This window comes from Salvelinus fontinalis, unplaced genomic scaffold (genome assembly GCF_029448725.1).
Source record: "Salvelinus fontinalis isolate EN_2023a unplaced genomic scaffold, ASM2944872v1 scaffold_0028, whole genome shotgun sequence".
Taxonomy (NCBI): Eukaryota; Metazoa; Chordata; class Actinopteri; order Salmoniformes; family Salmonidae; genus Salvelinus; species Salvelinus fontinalis.
Window position 1 is genome coordinate 531,533 of NW_026600237.1, and position 24,870 is coordinate 556,402.

The window sequence follows — 24,870 nt, forward strand, 5'->3', positions numbered from 1 at the left end:
TTTAGCTGCTAAGGAGTTTAGAATACAGTCACTAGCTTACTGCACTTCTGTGTGTCTACTGCTCATGAGTGTGTGTATCTCTCTCCTTGTGTGTGTGTGTGTGTGTGTGTGTGTGTGTGTGTGTGCCTACACCTACGGCTGGGTGTGAGTGACGTGCATGTCTATACACTGTAAGTGTATTTCTGGATGTGTTGGTGTCTGTGAAACTGTCACCATCTAAATGGTGATTAAAGAAAACTCAGGACACACAGGATTTGATTCCATGCTCCTCTGGCATTATTTCAACAGCATCCATCACTACAGGTCCCATCTAGGGTTTACTGATCCATCACTACAGCTCCCATCTAGGGTTTACTGATCCATCACTACAGCTCCCATCTAGGGTTTCCTGATCCATCCCTACAGGTCCCATCTAGGGTTTACTGATCCATCACTACAGCTCCCATCTAGGGTTTACTGATCCATCACTACAGCTCCCATCTAGGGTTTCCTGATCCATCCCTACAGGTCCCATCTAGGGTTTACTGATCCATCACTACAGCTCCCATCTAGGGTTTACTGATCCATCACTACAGCTCCCATCTAGGGTTTACTGATCTATCACTACAGGTCCCATCTAGGGTTTCCTGATCCATCACTACAGGTCCCATCTAGGGTTTACTGATCCATCACTACAGGTCCCATCTAGGGTTTACTGATCCATCACTACAGGTCCCATCTAGGGTTTACTGATCCATCACTACAGGTCCCATCTAGGGTTTACTGATCCATCACTACAGGTCCCATCTAGGGTTTACTGATCCATCACTACAGGTCCCATCTAGGGTTTACTGATCCATCACTACAGGTCCCATCTAGGGTTTACTGATCCATCACTACGGGTCCCATCTAGGGTTTCCTGATCCATCACTACAGGTCCCATCTAGGGTTTACTGATCCATCACTACGGGTCCCATCTAGGGTTTACTGATCCATCACTACGGGTCCCATCTAGGGTTTCCTGATCCATCCCTACAGGTCCCATCTAGGGTTTACTGATCCATGGTCTCTCTGTGAGAGGTGGTCTCTCTGTTAGGGTGGTAGTCTCTCTGTTAGGGTGGTAGTCTCTCTGTTAGGGTGGTAGTCTCTCTGTTAGGGTGGTAGTCTCTCTGTTAGGGTGGTAGTCTCTCTGTTAGGGTGGTAGTATCTCTGTTAGGGTGGTAGTCTCTCTGCTTTGTCTACTGTTAGGGTGGTAGTCTCTCTGTTAGGGTGGTAGTCTCTCTGTTAGGGTGGTAGTCTCTCTGTTAGGGTGGTAGTCTCTCTGTTAGGGTGGTAGTATGTCTGTTAGGGTGGTAGTCTCTCTGTTAGGGTGGTAGTCTCTCTGTTAGGGTGGTAGTCTCTCTGTTAGGGTGGTAGTCTCTCTGTTAGGGTGGTAGTCTCTCTGTTAGGGTGGTAGTCTCCCTGTTAGGGTGGTAGTCTCTCTGTTAGGGTGGTAGTCTCTCTGTTAGGGTGGTAGTCTCTCTGTTAGGGTGGTAGTCTCTCTGTTAGGGTGGTAGTCTCTCTGTTAGGGTGGTAGTCTCTCTGTTAGGGTGGTAGTCTCTCTGTTAGGGTGGTAGTCTCTCTGTTAGGGTGGTAGTCTCTCTGTTAGGGTGGTAGTCTCTCTGTTAGGGTGGTAGTCTCTCTGTTAGGGTGGTAGTCTCTCTGTTAGGGTGGTAGTCTCTCTGCTGTGTCTAGTGTAGCCGGAGGACACTATTGTGTGATGAGATTCTAGGCCACTGTCCATTAATACTACACACACACAACAAGGTTACTGGATCTTATCTGTAAATAGGATTAGTATTGTCTCTCTGTCACACCTGGCTTATTTGTCACTGACCTACTGTACTTACTGTCATTAAATTACTATCTATTGTAGCTACTGTTATCAATATACTACCTACTGTAGCTACTGTTATTAATATAATACCTACTGTTATTAATATAATACCTACTGTTATTAATATACTACCTACTGTTATTAATATACTACCTACTGTTATTAATATACTACCTACTGTTATTAATATAATACCTACTGTTATTAATATAATACCTACTGTTATTAATATACTACCTACTGTTATTAATATAATACCTACTGTTATTAATATACTACCTACTGTTATTAATATAATACCTACTGTTATTAATATAATACCTACTGTAGCTACTGTTATTAATATACTACCTACTGTTATTAATATAATACCTACTGTTATTAATATAATACCTACTGTTATTAATATAATACCTACTGTAGCTACTGTTATTAATATAATACCTACTGTTATTAATATAATACCTACTGTTATTAATATAATACCTACTGTTATTAATATAATACCTACTGTTATTAATATAATACCTGCTGTTATTAATATAATACCTACTGTACCTACTGTTATTAATATAATACCTACTGTTATTAATATAATACCTACTGTTATTGATATAATACCTACTGTTATTAATATAATACCTACTGTTATTAATATAATACCTACTGTTATTAATATACTACCTACTGTTATTAATATAATACCTACTGTTATTAATATAATACCTACTGTTATTAATATAATACCTACTGTACCTACTGTTATTAATATAATACCTACTGTTATTAATATACTACCTACTGTTATTAATATAATACCTACTGTTACTAATATAATACATACTGTTATTAATATAATACCTACTGTTATTAATATAATACCTACTGTTATTAATATAATACCTACTGTTATTAATATAATACCTACTGTTATTAATATAATACCTACTGTTATTAATATAATACCTACTGTTATTAATATAATACCTACTGTTATTAATATACTACCTACTGTTATTAATATACTACCTACTGTTATTAATATAATACCTACTGTTATTAATATAATACCTACTGTTATTAATATACTACCTACTGTTATTAATATAATACCTACTGTTATTAATATAATACCTACTGTTATTAATATAATACCTGCTGTTATTAATATAATACCTACTGTACCTACTGTTATTAATATAATACCTACTGTTATTAATATAATACCTACTGTAGCTACTGTTATTAATATAATACCTACTGTTATTAATATAATACCTACTGTTATTAATATACTACCTACTGTTATTAATATACTACCTACTGTTATTAATATAATACCTACTGTTATTAATATACTACCTACTGTTATTAATATAATACCTACTGTTATTAATATACTACCTACTGTTATTAATATACTACCTACTGTTATTAATATAATACCTACTGTTATTAATATAATACCTACTGTTATTAATATACTACCTACTGTTATTAATATAATACCTACTGTTATTAATATAATACCTACTGTTATTAATATAATACCTACTGTTATTAATATAATACCTACTGTTAATATAATACCTACTGTTATTAATATAATACCTACTGTTATTAATATAATACCTACTGTTAATATAATACCTACTGTTATTAATATAATACCTACTGTTATTAATATACTACCTACTGTTATTAATATAATACCTACTGTTATTAATATACTACCTACTGTTATTAATATAATACCTACTGTTATTAATATAATACCTACTGTTATTAATATACTACCTACTGTTATTAATATACTACCTACTGTTATTAATATAATACCTACTGTTATTAATATAATACCTACTGTTATTAATATACTACCTACTGTTATTAATATAATACCTACTGTTATTAATATACTACCTACTGTTATTAATATAATACCTACTGTTATTAATATAATACCTACTGTTATTAATATACTACCTACTGTTATTAATATACTACCTACTGTTATTAATATACTACCTACTGTTATTAATATAATACCTACTGTTATTAATATACTACCTACTGTTATTAATATACTACCTACTGTTATTAATATAATACCTACTGTTATTAATATAATACCTACTGTTATTAATATAATACCTACTGTTATTAATATAATACCTACTGTTATTAATATACTACCTACTGTTATTAATATAATACCTACTGTTATTAATATACTACCTACTGTTATTAATATAATACCTACTGTTATTAATATAATACCTACTGTTATTAATATACTTCCTACTGTTATTAATATAATACCTACTGTTATTAATATACTACCTACTGTTATTAATATACTACCTACTGTTATTAATATAATACCTACTGTTATTAATATAATACCTACTGTTATTAATATAATACCTACTGTTATTAATATACTACCTACTGTTATTAATATACTACCTACTGTTATTAATATACTACCTACTGTTATTAATATAATACCTACTGTTATTAATATACTACCTACTGTTATTAATATAATACCTACTGTTATTAATATAATACCTACTGTTTTTAATATACTACCTACTGTTATTAATATAATACCTACTGATATTAATATACTACCTACTGTTATTAATATATTACCTACTGTTATTAATATACTACCTACTGTTATTAATATAATACCTACTGTTATTAATATAATACCTACTGTTATTAATATAATACCTACTGTTATTAATATACTACCTACTGTTATTAATATAATACCTACTGTTATTAATATACTACCTACTGTACCTACTGTTATTAATATAATACCTACTGTACCTACTGTTATTAATATAATACCTACTGTTTTTAATATACTACCTACTGTTATTAATATAATACCTACTGATATTAATATACTACCTACTGTTATTAATATATTACCTACTGTTATTAATATACTACCTACTGTTATTAATATAATACCTACTGTTATTAATATAATACCTACTGTTATTAATATACTACCTACTGTTATTAATATACTACCTACTGTTATTAATACACTACCTACTGTTATTAATATAATACCTACTGTAGCTACTGTTATTAATATAATACCTACTGTTATTAATATACTACCTACTGTTATTAATATACTACCTACTGTTATTAATATACTACCTATTGTTATTAATATACTACCTACTGTTATTAATATAATACCTACTGTTATTAATATAATACCTACTGTTATTAATATAATACCTACTGTTATTAATATAATACCTACTGTTATTAATATAATACCTACTGTTATTAATATAATACCTACTGTTATTAATATAATACCTACTGTTATTAATATAATACCTACTGTTCTTAATATACTACCTACTGTTATTAATATACTACCTACTGTTATTAATATAATACCTACTGTACCTACTGTTATTAATATAATACCTACTGTACCTACTGTTATTAATATACTACCTACTGTTATTAATATACTACCTACTGTTATTAATATACTACCTACTGTTATTAATATAATACCTACTGTATATATATATATATATATATATATATATAGGGTATTAATATAGGATACTTATATAATACATGCTGTAACTGCTAGGGTATTAATATAGGATACTAATATAATACCTGCTGGGGTATTAATATAGGATACTAATATAATACCTGCTGGGGTATTCATATAGGATACTAATATAATACCTACTGTAACTGCTAGGGTATTAATATAGGGTATTAATATAATAACTGCTGTAACTGCTAGGGTATTAATATAGGATACTAATATAATACCTGCTGGGGTATTCATATAGGATACTAATATAATACCTACTGTAACTGCTAGGGTATTAATATAGGATACTAATATAATACCTGCTGTAACTACTAGGGTATTAATATAGGATACTAATATAATACCTGCTGTAACTACTAGGGTATTAATATAGGATACTAATACAATACCTGCTGGGGTATTAATATAGGATACTAATATAATACCTGCTAGGGTATTAATATAGGATACTAATATAATACCTGCTGGGGTATTAATATAGGATACTAATATAATACCTGCTAGGGTATTAATATAGGATACTAATATAATACCTGCTGTAACTGCTAGGGTATTAATATAGGATATTAATATAATACCTGCTAGGGTATTAATATAGGATACTAATATAATACCTGCTGGGGTATTAATATAGGATACTAATATAATACCTGCTAGGGTATTAATATAGGATACTAATATAATACCTGCTAGGGTATTAATATAGGATACTAATATAATACCTGCTAGGGTATTAATATAGGATACTAATATAATACCTGCTGTAACTGCTAGGGTATTAATATAGGATATTAATATAATACCTGCTAGGGTATTAATATAGGATACTAATATAATACCTGCTGGGGTATTAATATAGGATACTAATATAATACCTGCTAGGGTATTAATATAGGATACTAATATAATACCTGCTAGGGTATTAATATAGGATACTAATATAATACCTGCTGTAACTGCTAGGGTATTAATATAGGATATTAATATAATAACTGCTAGGGTATTAATATAGGATACTAATATAATACCTGCTGGGGTATTAATATAGGATACTAATATAATACCTGCTGGGGTATTAATATAGGATACTAATATAATACCTGCTAGGGTATTAATATAGGATACTAATATAATACCTGCTAGGGTATTAATATAGGATACTAATATAATACCTGCTGTAACTGCTGGGGTATTAATATAGGATACTAATATAATACCTGCTAGGGTATTAATATAGGATACTAATATAATACCTGCTAGGGTATTAATATAGGATACTAATATAATACCTGCTAGGGTATTAATATAGGATACTAATATAATACCTGCTGTAACTGCTGGGGTATTAATATAGGATACTAATATAATACCTGCTGTAACTGCTAGGGTATTAATATAGGATACTAATATAATACCTGCTGTAACTGCTAGGGTATTAATATAGGATATTAATATAATACCTGCCGGGGTATTAATATAGGATACTAATATAATACCTGCTGTAACTGCTAGGGTATTAATATAGGATATTAATATAATACCTGCTAGGGTATTAATATAGGATACTAATATAATACCTGCTGGGGTATTAATATAGGATATTAATATAATACCTGCTGGGGTATTAATATAGGATACTAATATAATACCTGCTAGGGTATTAATATAGGATACTAATATAATACCTGCTGTAACTGCTGGGGTATTAATATAGGATACTAATATAATTCCTGCTAGGGTATTAATATAGGATATTAATATAATACCTGCTGTAACTGCTAGGGTATTAATATAGGATACTAATATAATACCTGCTGGGGTATTAATATAGGATACTAATATAATACCTGCTGGGGTATTAATATAGGATACTAATATAATACCTGCTGGGGTATTAATATAGGATACTAATATAATACCTGCTGGGGTATTCATATAGGATACTAATATAATACCTACTGTAACTGCTAGGGTATTAATATAGGGTATTAATATAATAACTGCTGTAACTGCTAGGGTATTAATATAGGATACTAATATAATACCTGCTGGGGTATTCATATAGGATACTAATATAATACCTACTGTAACTGCTAGGGTATTAATATAGGATACTAATATAATACCTGCTGTAACTACTAGGGTATTAATATAGGATACTAATATAATACCTGCTAGGGTATTAATATAGGATACTAATATAATACCTGCTGGGGTATTAATATAGGATACTAATATAATACCTGCTAGGGTATTAATATAGGATACTAATATAATACCTGATGTAACTGCTAGGGTATTAATATAGGATATTAATATAATACCTGCTAGGGTATTAATATAGGATACTAATATAATACCTGCTGGGGTATTAATATAGGATACTAATATAATACCTGCTAGGGTATTAATATAGGATACTAATATAATACCTGCTAGGGTATTAATATAGGATACTAATATAATACCTGCTAGGGTATTAATATAGGATACTAATATAATACCTGCTAGGGTATTAATATAGGATACTAATATAATACCTGCTGTAACTGCTAGGGTATTAATATAGGATATTAATATAATACCTGCTAGGGTATTAATATAGGATACTAATATAATACCTGCTGGGGTATTAATATAGGATACTAATATAATACCTGCTAGGGTATTAATATAGGATACTAATATAATACCTGCTAGGGTATTAATATAGGATACTAATATAATACCTGCTGTAACTGCTAGGGTATTAATATAGGATATTAATATAATAACTGCTAGGGTATTAATATAGGATACTAATATAATACCTGCTGGGGTATTAATATAGGATACTAATATAATACCTGCTGGGGTATTAATATAGGATACTAATATAATACCTGCTAGGGTATTAATATAGGATACTAATATAATACCTGCTAGGGTATTAATATAGGATACTAATATAATACCTGCTGTAACTGCTGGGGTATTAATATAGGATACTAATATAATACCTGCTAGGGTATTAATATAGGATACTAATATAATACCTGCTGTAACTGCTAGGGTATTAATATAGGATACTAATATAATACCTGCTGTAACTGCTGGGGTATTAATATAGGATACTAATATAATTCCTGCTAGGGTATTAATATAGGATATTAATATAATACCTGCTGTAACTGCTAGGGTATTAATATAGGATACTAATATAATACCTGCTGGGGTATTAATATAGGATACTAATATAATACCTGCTGTAACTGCTAGGGTATTAATATAGGATACTAATATAATACCTGCTAGGGTATTAATATAGGATACTAATATAATACCTGCTGTAACTACTAGGGTATTAATATAGGATACTAATATAATACCTGCTGTAACTGCTAGGGTATTAATATAGGATACTAATATAATACCTGCTAGGGTATTAATATAGGATACTAATATAATACCTGCTGTAACTGCTAGGGTATTAATATAGGATATTAATATAATACCTGTCTTAACATCATTGGCACCTAGGGAGCAGTTGTTGTTGAGGGTTACCTGCCTTGCTCAGGGGCAGAATGACAGATCCTTACCCTGTCGGTTCGGGGATTCGATCCAGCTACCTTTCAGTTGCGGCCTCAACACTCCTACCCGCCGGACTACTTGCCGTCCCTTACCCTGATACATCGTGTGAAATAGAACAAATTTGCACGCTTATAACAAATTAGCTTTGTTTATATCCTATTCAAGCAGTTGTTTTTTAGTTTCATATAGATTGTGGTCTTTTCTGACCTCCCCGTCACAACACTAAGATATACATTTACTGTTTGTCTCTCCTCACGTCCCAGAGAGTCACACTCTCAGAGGCATCTGGGTGTGTTGGGACTGGCTTTTCAATTTACCCAGCTGAACATGCTTCTGCTGCCGTCCCACAGCACAACAACATGGTTTGAATGAAAAAAAACATTCACAGTTATCATGAAAACTGAATCAATATGCGCCAGTGCCGGAGTCAGAGTGGAATGTACTAAATTAATGAGAGAGAGAGAGAGATACAGAGTGGAATGTACTAGAGTAATGAGAGAGAGAGAGAGAGATACAGAGTGGAATGTCTAGAGTAATGAGAGAGAGAGAGAGAGAGAGAGAGAGAGATACAGAGAGGAATGTACAAGAGTAATGAGAGAGAGAGAGACAGAGAGAGAGATACAGAGTGGAATGTACTAGAGTAATGAGAGAGAGAGAGATACACAGAGATATAGAGTAGAATGTACTAGAGTAAGAGAGAGAGAGGGAGACCGAGAGGGAGAGACAGAGCGACCCAGAGGGAGAGACAGAGAGAGAGACAGAGAGACCCAGAGGGAGACAGAGAGAGACAAAGATGCAGAGGCCCTATAGAGACACAGAGAGAGACCGAGAAAGACCGAGATATAGAGACAGAGATACAGAGAGAGATGCAGAGATACAGGGAGAGAGAGAGAGATACAGAGAGAGATAGAGAGAGACAGAGATACAGAGATGCAGAGAGAGATGCAGAGATACAGAGAGAGATACAGAGAGAGATACAGAGAGAGATACAGAGAGAGATACAGAGAGAGATGGAGAGAGACAGAGATACAGAGATACAGGGAGAGAGACAGATAGAGAGAGATACAGAGAGACAGAGATACAGAGATACAGAGATACAGAGAGAGACATAGATACAGAGATGCAGAGATACAGAGAGAGAGAGATAGAGAGAGAGACAGAGATGTGCTGAAACCTAGAATAGCCCAATGTATTTCTGCGTTTTTGTAGGTTTAGTTTCCTTGTGTAACCTACCTCCTCTGATTTAAGGTGCTTTTGGTAACGTTAATTCCACGTCATGTTGTTGGCTGTCGTGTGTCTTAATGTCTGCAGGGATTTGCATCCTGAAGCAGGGCTGATGTCTGGGCTTTAGCTCCCAGCCGTGACGACATATATCCGTTCAGGAGGAGGGGGGGAAAACAAGCTTTACATGATGTTTACGTCAAAGAGACGTCGTTACAGTTCTATACAGTTTACATGTCTAGTCATCTTCAGACATGTTTCATGTTTCATATGGGTTTTACATCGAGGCCTGTCGATACAGTTCTATACAGTTTACATGTCTAGTCATCTTCAGATTCATGTTTCATGTTTCATATGGGTTTTACATCTAGGCCTGTTGTGATATGATAAACAACATCACGTCTACCCATAATGCAAAGTATCCTGACTGTGTTTGAATAAGTCTCCTCCCATCAAAGGACGGTACATCTCAGATATCCCTTCTTCCCTCTGATCTCGGAGTCTCACTCAGCAGACATCCCTTCTTCCCTCTGATCTCAGAGTCTCACTCAGCAGACATCCCTTCTTCCCTCTGATCTCAGAGTCTCACTCAGCAGATATCCCTTCTTCCCTCTGATCTCAGAGTCTCACTCAGCAGATATCCCTTCTTCCCTCTGATCTCAGAGTCTCACTCAGCAGATATCCCTTCTTCCCTCTGATCTCAGAGTCTCACTCAGCAGATATCCCTTCTTCCCTCTGATCTCAGAGTCTCACTCAGCAGATATCCCTTCTTCCCTCTGATCTCAGAGTCTCACTCAGCAGATATCCCTTCTTCCCTCTGATCTCAGTCTCACTCAGCAGATATCCCTTCTTCCCTCTGATCTCAGAGTCTCACTCAGCAGACATCCCTTCTTCCCTCTGATCTCAGAGTCTCACCCAGCAGATATCCCTTCTTCCCTCTGATCTCAGAGTCTCACTCAGCAGACATCCCTTCTTCCCTCTGATCTCAGAGTCTCACTCAGCAGATATCCCTTCTTCCCTCTGATCTCAGAGTCTCACTCAGCCCAAGTATTAAATATTACAGAGAGCATGCGGCAACAGCTGTGGATCCTGAAGCGGAAAGAAGGAGTTAGAACTGTGTCCCAATAGTGCACTACTTTGGGAATTAGGGTGCAGTTTGGGACGCTACCTCTGTTATGCAACACGGTATGTGGGTAGGGATTAGAGTGGTATGTGGGTAGGTTTTAGATTAGAGTGGTATGTGGGTAGGATTTAGATTAGAGTGGTATGTGGGTAGGGATTAGATTAGAGTGGTATGTGGGTAGGTTTTAGATTAGAGTGGTATGTGGGTAGAGATTAGAGTGGTATGTGGGTAGGATTTAGATTAGAGTGGTATGTGGGTAGGGATTAGATTAGAGTGGTATGTGGGTAGGGATTAGATTAGAGTGGTATGTGGGTAGGGATTAGATTAGAGTGGTATCTGGGTAGGGATTAGATTAGAATGGTATGTGGGTAGGGATTAGATTAGAGTGGTATGTGGGTAGGGATTAGATTAGAGTGGTATGTGGGTAGGGATTAGATTAGAGTGGTATCTGGGTAGGGATTAGAGTGGTTGACAGTAACCACACCTTCTCCCACCACTTCTCCCATGACTGCTGTCCTCTTCACAACTGTGTTGGTTTGTGTGAACCTTGATAATTTCTTAGTGATGCATCAATACTCTGCAGTAATACATCTATATACCCACTCAGCAGTAATACATCTATATACCCACTCAGCAGTAATACATCTATATACCCACTCAGCAGTAATACATCTATAGACCCACTCAGCAGTAATACATCTATATACCCACTCAGCAGTAATATATCTATATACCCACTCAGCAGTAATACATCTATATACCCACTCAGCAGTAATACATCTATATACCCACTCTGCAGTAATACCCACTCAGCAGTAATACATCTATATACCCACTCAGCAGTAATACATCTATATACCCACTCAGCAGTAATACATCTATAGACCCACTCAGCAGTAATACATCTATATACCCACTCAGCAGTAATACATCTATATACCCACTCAGCAGTAATACATCTATATACCCACTCAGCAGTAATACATCTATATACCCACTCAGCAGTAATACATCTATATACCCACTCAGCAGTAATACATCTATATACCCACTCAGCAGTAATATATCTATAGACCCACTCAGCAGTAATACATCTATATACCCACTCAGCAGTAATACATCTATATACCCACTCAGCAGTAATACATCTATATACCCACTCAGCAGTAATACATCTATATACCCACTCTGCAGTAATACATCTATATACCCACTCAGCAGTAATACATCTATATACCCACTCAGCAGTAATACATCTATATACCCACTCAGCAGTAATACATCTATATACCCACTCAGCAGTAATACATCTATATACCCACTCAGCAGTAATACATCTATATACCCACTCAGCAGTAATACATCTATATACCCACTCAGCAGTAATACATCTATATACCCACTCAGCAGTAATACATCTATATACCCACTCAGCAGTAATACATCTATATACCCACTCAGCAGTAATACATCTATATACCCACTCAGCAGTAATACGTCTATATACCCACTCAGCAGTAATACATCTATATACCCACTCAGCAGTAATACATCTATATACCCACTCAGCAGTAATACATCTATATACCCACTCAGCAGTAATACATCTATATACCCACTCAGCAGTATTACATCTATATACCCACTCAGCAGTAATACATCTATATACCCACTCTGCAGTAATACATCTATATACCCACTCAGCAGTAATACATCTATATACCCACTCAGCAGTAATACCCACTCAGCAGTAATACATCTATATACCCACTCAGCAGTAATACATCTATATACCCACTCAGCAGTAATACATCTATATACCCACTCTGCAGTAATACCCACTCAGCAGTAATACATCTATATACCCACTCAGCAGTAATACATCTATATACCCACTCTGCAGTAATACCCACTCAGCAGTAATACATCTATATACCCACTCAGCAGTAATACCCACTCTGCAGTAATACATCTATATACCCACTCAGCAGTAATACATCTATATACCCACTCAGCAGTAATATATCTATATACCCACTCAGCAGTAACACATCTATATACCCACTCAGCAGTAATACATCTATATACCCACTCAGCAGTAATACCCACTCAGCAGTAATACATCTATATACCCACTCAGCAGTAATACCCACTCAGCAGTAATACATCTATATACCCACTCAGCAGTAATACATCTATATACCCACTCAGCAGTAATACATCTATATACCCACTCAGCAGTAATACATCTATATACCCACTCAGCAGTAATACATCTATAGACCCACTCAGCAGTAATACATCTATATACCCACTCAGCAGTAATACATCTATATACCCACTCAGCAGTAATACATCTATATACCCACTCAGCCGTAATACATCTATATACCCACTCAGCAGTAATATATCTATATACCCACTCAGCAGTAATACATCTATAGACCCACTCAGCAGTAACACATCTATATACCCACTCAGCAGTAATACATCTATATACCCACTCAGCAGTAACACATCTATATACCCACTCAGCAGTAATACCCACTCAGCAGTAATACATCTATATACCCACTCAGCAGTAATATATCTATAGACCCACTCAGCAGTAATACATCTATAGACCCACTCAGCAGTAATACATCTATATACCCACTCAGCAGTAATACATCTATAGACCCACTCAGCAGTAATACATCTATAGACCCACTCAGCAGTAATACATCTATATACCCACTCAGCAGTAATACATCTATATACCCACTCAGCAGTAATACATCTATATACCCACTCAGCAGTAATACATCTATATACCCACTCAGCAGTAATACATCTATATACCCACTCAGCAGTAATACATCTATATACCCACTCAGCAGTAATACATCTATATACCCACTCAGCAGTAATACATCTATATACCCACTCAGCAGTAATACATCTATATACCCACTCTGCAGTAATACATCTATATACCCACTCAGCAGTAATACATCTATATACCCACTCAGCAGTAATACATCTATAGACCCACTCAGCAGTAATACATCTATATACCCACTCAGCAGTAATACATCTATATACCCACTCAGCAGTAATACATCTATATACCCACTCTGCAGTAATACATCTATATACCCACTCAGCAGTAATACATCTATATACCCACTCAGCAGTAATACATCTATATACCCACTCAGCAGTAATACATCTATATACCCACTCAGCAGTAATACATCTATATACCCACTCAGCAGTAACACATCTATATACCCACTCAGCAGTAATACATCTATATACCCACTCAGCAGTAATACATCTATATACCCACTCAGCAGTAATACATCTATATACCCACTCAGCAGTAATACATCTATATACCCACTCAGCAGTAATACATCTATATACCCACTCAGCAGTAATATATCTATATACCCACTCAGCAGTAACACATCTATATACCCACTCAGCAGTAATACATCTATATACCCACTCAGCAGTAATACATCTATATACCCACTCAGCAGTAATACATCTATAGACCCACTCAGCAGTAATACATCTATATACCCACTCAGCAGTAATACATCTATATACCCACTCAGCAGTAATACATCTATATACCCACTCAGCAGTAACACATCTATATACCCACTCAGCAGTAATACATCTATATACCCACTCAGCAGTAATACATCTATAGACCCACTCAGCAGTAATACATCTATAGACCCACTCAGCAGTAATACATCTATAGACCCACTCAGCAGTAATACATCTATATACCCACTCAGCAGTAATACATCTATATACCCACTCAGCAGTAATACATCTATATACCCACTCAGCAGTAATACATCTATATACCCACTCAGCAGTAATACATCTATATACCCACTCAGCAGTAATACATCTATATACCCACTCAGCAGTAATACATCTATATACCCACTCAGCAGTAATATATCTATATACCCACTCAGCAGTAACACATCTATATACCCACTCAGCAGTAATACATCTATATACCCACTCAGCAGTAATACATCTATAGACCCACTCAGCAGTAATACATCTATATACCCACTCAGCAGTAATACATCTATATACCCACTCAGCAGTAATACATCTATATACCCACTCAGCAGTAATACATCTATATACCCACTCAGCAGTAATACATCTATAGACCCACTCAGCAGTAATACATCTATATACCCACTCAGCAGTAATACATCTATATACCCACTCAGCACATCTATATACCCACTCAGCAGTAATACATCTATATACCCACTCAGCAGTAATACATCTATAGACCCACTCAGCAGTAATACATCTATATACCCACTCAGCAGTAATACATCTATATACCCACTCAGCAGTAATACATCTATATACCCACTCAGCAGTATTACATCTATAGACCCACTCAGCAGTAATACATCTATATACCCACTCAGCAGTAATACATCTATATACCCACTCAGCAGTAATACATCTATATACCCACTCAGCAGTAATACATCTATATACCCACTCAGCAGTAACACATCTATATACCCACTCAGCAGTAATACCCACTCAGCAGTAATACATCTATATACCCACTCAGCAGTAATACATCTATAGACCCACTCAGCAGTAATACATCTATATACCCACTCAGCAGTAATACATCTATATACCCACTCAGCAGTAATACATCTATATACCCACTCAGCAGTAATACATCTATATACCCACTCAGCACATCTATATACCCACTCAGCAGTAATACATCTATATACCCACTCTGCAGTAATATATCTATATACCCACTCAACAGTAATACATCTATATACCCACTCAGCAGTAATACATCTATATACCCACTCAGCAGTAACACATCTATATACCCACTCAGCAGTAATACATCTATATACCCACTCAGCAGTAACACATCTATATACCCACTCAGCAGTAACACATCTATATACCCACTCAGCAGTAATACATCTATATACCCACTCTGCAGTAATACATCTATATACCCACTCAGCAGTAATATATCTATATACCCACTCAGCAGTAATACATCTATATACCCACTCCTGCAGTAATACATCTATATACCCACTCAGCAGTAATACATCTATATACCCACTCAGCAGTAATACATCTATATACCCACTCAGCAGTAATACATCTATATACCCACTCAGCAGTAATACATCTATATACCCACTCAGCACATCTATATACCCACTCAGCAGTAATACATCTATAGACCCACTCAGCAGTAATACATCTATATACCCACTCAGCAGTAATACATCTATATACCCACTCAGCAGTAATACATCTATATACCCACTCAGCAGTAATACATCTATATACCCACTCAGCAGTAATACATCTATATACCCACTCAGCAGTAATACATCTATATACCCACTCAGCAGTAATATATCTATATACCCACTCAGCAGTAATACATCTATAGACCCACTCAGCAGTAATACATCTCTATACCCACTCAGCAGTAATACATCTATATACCCACTCCTGCAGTAATACATCTATATACCCACTCAGCAGTAATACATCTATATACCCACTCAGCAGTAATACATCTATAGACCCACTCAGCAGTAATACATCTATATACCCACTCAGCAGTAATACATCTATATACCCACTCAGCAGTAATACATCTATATACCCACTCAGCAGTAATACATCTATATACCCACTCAGCACATCTATATACCCACTCAGCAGTAATACATCTATATACCCACTCAGCAGTAATACATCTATATACCCACTCAGCACATCTATATACCCACTCAGCAGTAATACATCTATATACCCACTCAGCAGTAATACATCTATATACCCACTCAGCAGTAATACATCTATATACCCACTCAGCAGTAATATATCTATATACCCACTCAGCAGTAATACATCTATATACCCACTCAGCAGTAATACATCTATATACCCACTCAGCAGTAATACATCTATATACCCACTCAGCAGTAATACATCTATATACCCACTCAGCAGTAATACATCTATATACCCACTCAGCAGTAATATATCTATATACCCACTCAGCAGTAATACATCTATAGACCCACTCAGCAGTAATACATCTCTATACCCACTCAGCAGTAATACATCTATATACCCACTCCTGCAGTAATACATCTATATACCCACTCAGCAGTAATACATCTATATACCCACTCAGCAGTAATACCCACTCAGCAGTAATACATCTATATACCCACTCAGCAGTAATACATCTATATACCCACTCAGCAGTAATACATCTATATACCCACTCAGCAGTAATACATCTATATACCCACTCAGCAGTAATACATCTATATACCCACTCAGCAGTAATACATCTATATACCCACTCAGCAGTAATACCCACTCAGCAGTAATACATCTATATACCCACTCAGCAGTAATACATCTATATACCCACTCAGCAGTAATACATCTATATACCCACTCAGCACATCTATATACCCACTCAGCAGTAATACATCTATATACCCACTCAGCAGTAATACATCTATATACCCACTCAGCAGTAATACATCTATAGACCCACTCAGCAGTAATACATCTATATACCCACTCAGCAGTAATACATCTATATACCCACTCAGCAGTAATACATCTATATACCCACTCAGCAGTAATACATCTATATACCCACTCAGCAGTAATACATCTATATACCCACTCAGCAGTAATACATCTATATACCCACTCAGCAGTAACACATCTATATACCCACTCAGCAGTAATACATCTATATACCCACTCAGCAGTAATACATCTATAGACCCACTCAGCAGTAATACATCTATATACCCACTCAGCAGTAATACATCTATAGACCCACTCAGCAGTAATACATCTATATACCCACTCAGCAGTAATACATCTATATACCCACTCAGCAGTAATACATCTATATACCCACTCAGCAGTAATACATCTATATACCCACTCAGCAGTAATACATCTATATACCCACTCAGCAGTAATACATCTATATACCCACTCAGCAGTAATACATCTATATACCCACTCAGCAGTAATATATCTATATACCCACTCAGCAGTAACACATCTATATACCCACTCAGCAGTAATACATCTATATACCCACTCAGCAGTAATACATCTATAGACCCACTCAGCAGTAATACATCTATATACCCACTCAGCAGTAATACATCTATATACCCACTCAGCAGTAATACATCTATATACCCACTCAGCAGTAATACATCTATATACCCACTCAGCAGTAATACATCTATAGACCCACTCAGCAGTAATACATCTATATACCCACTCAGCAGTAATACATCTATATACCCACTCAGCACATCTATATACCCACTCAGCAGTAATACATCTATATACCCACTCAGCAGTAATACATCTATAGACCCACTCAGCAGTAATACATCTATATACCCACTCAGCAGTAATACATCTATATACCCACTCAGCAGTAATACATCTATATACCCACTCAGCAGTATTACATCTATAGACCCACTCAGCAGTAATACATCTATATACCCACTCAGCAGTAATACATCTATATACCCACTCAGCAGTAATACATCTATATACCCACTCAGCAGTAATACATCTATATACCCACTCAGCAGTAACACATCTATATACCCACTCAGCAGTAATACCCACTCAGCAGTAATACATCTATATACCCACTCAGCAGTAATACATCTATAGACCCACTCAGCAGTAATACATCTATAGACCCACTCAGCAGTAATACATCTATATACCCACTCAGCAGTAATACATCTATATACCCACTCAGCAGTAATACATCTATATACCCACTCAGCACATCTATATACCCACTCAGCAGTAATACATCTATATACCCACTCTGCAGTAATATATCTATATACCCACTCAGCAGTAATACATCTATATACCCACTCAGCAGTAATACATCTATATACCCACTCAGCAGTAACACATCTATATACCCACTCAGCAGTAATACATCTATATACCCACTCAGCAGTAACACATCTATATACCCACTCAGCAGTAACACATCTATATACCCACTCAGCAGTAATACATCTATATACCCACTCTGCAGTAATACATCTATATACCCACTCAGCAGTAATATATCTATATACCCACTCAGCAGTAATACATCTATATACCCACTCCTGCAGTAATACATCTATATACCCACTCAGCAGTAATACATCTATATACCCACTCAGCAGTAATACATCTATATACCCACTCAGCAGTAATACATCTATATACCCACTCAGCAGTAATACATCTATATACCCACTCAGCACATCTATATACCCACTCAGCAGTAATACATCTATATACCCACTCAGCAGTAATACATCTATATACCCACTCAGCAGTAATACATCTATATACCCACTCAGCAGTAATACATCTATATACCCACTCAGCAGTAATACATCTATATACCCACTCAGCAGTAATACATCTATATACCCACTCAGCAGTAATACATCTATATACCCACTCAGCAGTAATACATCTATATACCCACTCAGCAGTAATACATCTATATACCCACTCAGCAGTAATACGTCTCTGATGGTCCAGGGCTCACCCTGGTATCTATATACCCACTCCACTCAGTCCTTTAGCCTGAGGGGGGGGGGTACTGAGAGATCGCCTGTTATTGAGGAGCAGCCTAATCCATTCAGGAGGGGGGGGGGGGGGGGGGCACTGAGAGATCGCCTGTTATTGAGGAGCAGCCTAATCCATTCAGGAGGGGGGGGGGGGGGGTACTGAGAGATCGCCTGCTATTGAGGAGCAGCGTTTAGCCTCTTCCTCAGTTGGCAGAGCTCTAAGTCCTATCAGCTTCCTGTCAGGGATCCCTGGTGTGTGTGTGTGTGTGTGTGTGTGTGTGTGTGTGTGTGTGTGTGTGTGTGTGTGTGTGTGTGTGTGTGTGTGTGTGTGTGTGTGTGTGTGTGTGTGTGTTATTTAAGACACACATGGAAGGTTAGTCTCTGTGAACGATCCAGCCAGTGTCATCTCATTCTACAGTGTAATATACCCTCTCATCTCCTTCTACAGTGTAATACACCCTCTCATCTCCTTCTATAGTGTAATACACCCTCTCATCTCCTTCTACAGTTTAATATACCCTCTCATCTCCTTCTACAGTGTAATACACCCTCTCATCTCCTTCTATAGTGTAATATACCCTCTCATCTCCTTCTACAGTGTAATATACCCTCTCATCTCCTTCTACAGTGTAATATACCCTCTCATCTCCTTCTACAGTGTAATACACCCTCTCATCTCCTTCTACAGTGTAATATACCCTCTCATCTCCTTCTACAGTGTAATACACCCTCTCATCTCCTTCTACAGTGTAATATACCCTCTCATCTCCTTCTACAGTGTAATACACCCTCTCATCTCCTTCTACAGTGTAATATACCCTCTCATCTCCTTCTACAGTGTAATATACCCTCTCATCTCCTTCTACAGTGTAATATACCCTCTCATCTCCTTCTACAGTGTAACACACCCTCTCATCTCCTTCTACAGTGTAATATACCCTCTCATCTCCTTCTACAGTGTAATACACTTTCTCATCTCCTTCTACAGTGTAATATACCCTCTCATCTCCTTCTACAGTGTAATACACCCTCTCATCTCCTTCTACAGTGTAATACACCCTCTCATCTCCTTCTACAGTGTAATATACCCTCTCATCTCCTTCTACAGTGTAATATACCCTCTCATCTCCTTCTACAGTGTAATATACCCTCTCATCTCCTTCTACAGTGTAACACACCCTCTCATCTCCTTCTACAGTGTAATATACCCTCTCATCTCCTTCTACAGTGTAATACACCTTCTCATCTCCTTCTACAGTGTAATAGACCCTCTCATCTCCTTCTACAGTGTAACACACCCTCTCATCTCCTTCTACAGTGTAATACACCCTCTCATCTCCTTCTACAGTGTAATACACCTTCTCATCTCCTTCTACAGTGTAATAGACCCTCTCATCTCCTTCTACAGTGTAATATACCCTCTCATCTCCTTCTACAGTGTAATACACCTTCTCATCTCCTTCTACAGTGTAATATACCCTCTCATCTCCTTCTACAGTGTATTGTAGATCTGTATATCTTATAGGTGGAATGTGGTGTCTGTAGACATGTGAGTAATATCTAAGAATCATATATATATATATTTTTAAATATATTTTTTTAACCTTTATTTATCTAGACAAGTCAGTTAATTAAGAACATAATCTTATTTACAATGACTGGCCACGCCGGGCCAATTGTGCGCCGCCCTATGGGACTCCCGATCACGGCCGGTTGTGATACAGCCCGGGATCGAACTCGGGCCTGTAGTGACACCTCTAGCACTGCGATACTGTGCCTTAGACCGCTGCGCCGCTCAAGGAAGAAAGCCGTAACGTCGGTTACCCGTGAAAACATTTGGGGAGCGTGTGACTTTCTAAATGGAAGTATACTGTCACTCTTTCAACTGATCAGCGTCCCACTGATCTCAAAACCATCATGTGACGTCCCCCATCATGTGACGTCCCCCATCATGTGACGTCCCCCATCATGTGACGTCCCCCATCATGTGACGTCCCCCATCATGTGACGTCCCCCATCATGTGACGTCCCCCATCATGTGACGTCCCCCATCATGTGACGTCCCCCATCATGTGACGTCCCCCATCATGTGACGTCCCCCATCATGTGACGTCCCCCATCATGTGACGTCCCCCATCATGTGACGTCCCCCATCATGTGACGTCCCCCATCATGTGACGTCCCACTGACCTCAAAACCTTCATGTGACGTCCCTCATCATGTGACGTCCCCCATCATGTGACGTCCCCCATCATGTGACGTCCCCCATCATGTGACGTCCCCCATCATGTGACGTCCCCTTGACCATCATGTGACGTCTCCCATCATGTGACGTCCCCTTGACCATCATGTGACGTCCCCTTGACCATCATGCGAGGTCCCCTTGACCATCATGTGACGTCCCCTTGACCATCATGCGACGTCCCCTTGACCATCATGTGACGTCCCCTTGACCATCATGCGACGTCCCCTTGACCATCATGTGACGTCCCCTTGACCATCATGTGAGGTCCCCTTGACCATCATGTGACGTCCCCTTGACCATCATGTGACGTCCCCTTGACCATCATGCGACGTCCCCTTGACCATCATGTGACGTCCCCTTGACCATCATGTGACGTCCCCTTTTGTTGTCATTGAATGTCCCATGTATAACGTCCTATCAGAACCAAATAGGAACGTTTTTGTAACGTTCCCTAATAGACATCAAACTACCTTACTGTAACATTAAACTGCGACCAAACCGGGAGCTGTACTGAACGTCCTCTTGGACGTCATGTTTTAGCGTTCCTAGAACGTTCTCGGCACGTCAGTGGGTTAACGTTCTTATGTCCTCAGGACGACCCCTGTTTGCTGGGTGAAAGCCTGGAGGACGACCCCTGTTTGCTGGGTGAAAGCCTGGAGGACGACCCCTGTTTGCTGGGTGAAAGCCTGGAGGACGACCCCTGTTTGCTGGGTGAAAGCCTGGAGGACGACCCCTGTTTGCTGGGTGAAAGCCTGGAGGACGACCCCTGTTTGCTGGGTGAAAGCCTGGAGGACGACCCCTGTTTGCTGGGTGAAAGCCTGGAGGACGACCCCTGTTTGCTGGGTGAAAGCCTGGAGGACGACCCCTGTTTGCTGGGTGAAAGCCTGGAGGACGACCCCTGTTTGCTGGGTGAAAGCCTGGAGGACGACCCCTGTTTGTTGGGTGAAAGCCTGGAGGACGACCCCTGTTTGTTGGGTGAAAGCCTGGAGGACGACCCCTGTTTGTTGGGTGAAAGCCTGGAGGACGACCCCTGTTTGTTGGGCGAAAGCCTGGAGGACGACCCCTGTTTGCTGGGTGAAAGCCTGGAGGACGACCCCTGTTTGCTGGGTGAAAGCCTGGAGGACGACCCCTGTTTGCTGGGTGAAAGCCTGGAGGACGACCCCTGTCTGCTGGGTGAAAGCCTGGAGGACGACCCCTGTTTGTTGGGTGAAAGCCTGGAGGACGACCCCTGTTTGCTGGGTGAAAGCCTGACCCCTCGAGGCACTGCTGAGTGCAGTGTGTTGACTGAGATGTTCCATTGCCAATTACTCCGTTTGAAAAGAGCCCCTTTGGCCCTCGTTAGCCATCACAAACGGCTGCTCTGGCAGGCGCCCAGCGTGGAGCAGGCTCGACTCTGGAGGTCACACGTCTTAGATAGGTGCCCAGGTTGTAGATTGTTGGCAATGACTGTGTCTCTCTACCCCACAGTAAGCAGGGTTTTCTGTAGTGGTTCTCTGCTGTGTCTCTACCCCACAGTAACCAGGGTTTTCTGTAGTGGTTCTCTGCTGTGTCTCTACCCCACAGTAACCAGGGTTTTCTGTAGTGGTTCTCTGCTGTGTCTCTACCCCACAGTAACCAGGGTTTTCTGTAGTGGTTCTCTGCTGTGTCTCTCTACCCCACAGTAACCAGGGTTTTCTGTAGTGGTTCTCTGCTGTGTCTCTACCCCACAGTAACCAGGGTTTTCTGTAGTGGTTCTCTGCTGTGTCTCTCTACCCCACAGTAACCAGGGTTTTCTGTAGTGGTTCTCTGCTGTGTCTCTCTACCCCACAGTAACCAGGGTTTTCTGTAGTGGTTCTCTGCTGTGTCTCTGTACCCCACAGTAACCAGGGTTTTCTGTAGTGGTTCTCTGCTGTGTCTCTCTACCCCACAGTAACCAGGGTTTTCTGTAGTGGTTCTCTGCTGTGTCTCTACCCCACAGTAACCAGGGTTTTCTGTAGTGGTTCTCTGCTGTGTCTCTACCCCACAGTAACCAGGGTTTTCTGTAGTGGTTCTCTGCTGTGTCTCTACCCCACAGTAACCAGGGTTTTCTGTAGTGGTTCTCTGCTGTCTCTCTACCCCACAGTAACCAGGGTTTTCTGTAGTGGTTCTCTGCTGTGTCTCTCTACCCCACAATAACCAGGGTTTTCTGTAGTGGTTCTCTGCTGTGTCTCTCTACCCCACAGTAACCAGGGTTTTCTGTAGTGGTTCTCTGCTGTGTCTCTCTACCCCACAGTAACCAGGGTTTTCTGTAGTGGTTCTCTGCTGTTTCTCTCTACCCCACAGTAACCAGGGTTTTCTGTGGTGGTTCTAACTGCTACTTCCTGTCTCTGTGTCTCCAGGATGATGAGGTCGTCCTGCAGTGTTCTGCCACAGTCCACAAGGAGCAGCAGAAGTTGTGTCTGGCAGCGGAGGGCTTCGGAAACAGGCTCTGCTTCCTCGAGTCAACATCCAACTCTAAGGTGAACACAGGAACTACATCTCCCAGACTGCATTGCACCAGGAGTAGTGTATGGGATAATG

At 38.3% G+C, this 24,870-nt stretch overlaps 1 protein-coding gene across 1 annotated transcript in view; it reads left to right on the forward strand.

Moving 5' to 3' along the window:
• Positions 1-24,870, forward strand: part of LOC129842278 (ryanodine receptor 2-like) — a 153,746-nt gene that overhangs the window by 93,010 nt on the left and 35,866 nt on the right. The window contains exon 2 of the mRNA XM_055910763.1: positions 24,690-24,809. Coding sequence (XP_055766738.1) covers positions 24,690-24,809 — 120 coding nt within the window. The remainder of the gene's footprint in view (positions 1-24,689; positions 24,810-24,870) is intronic.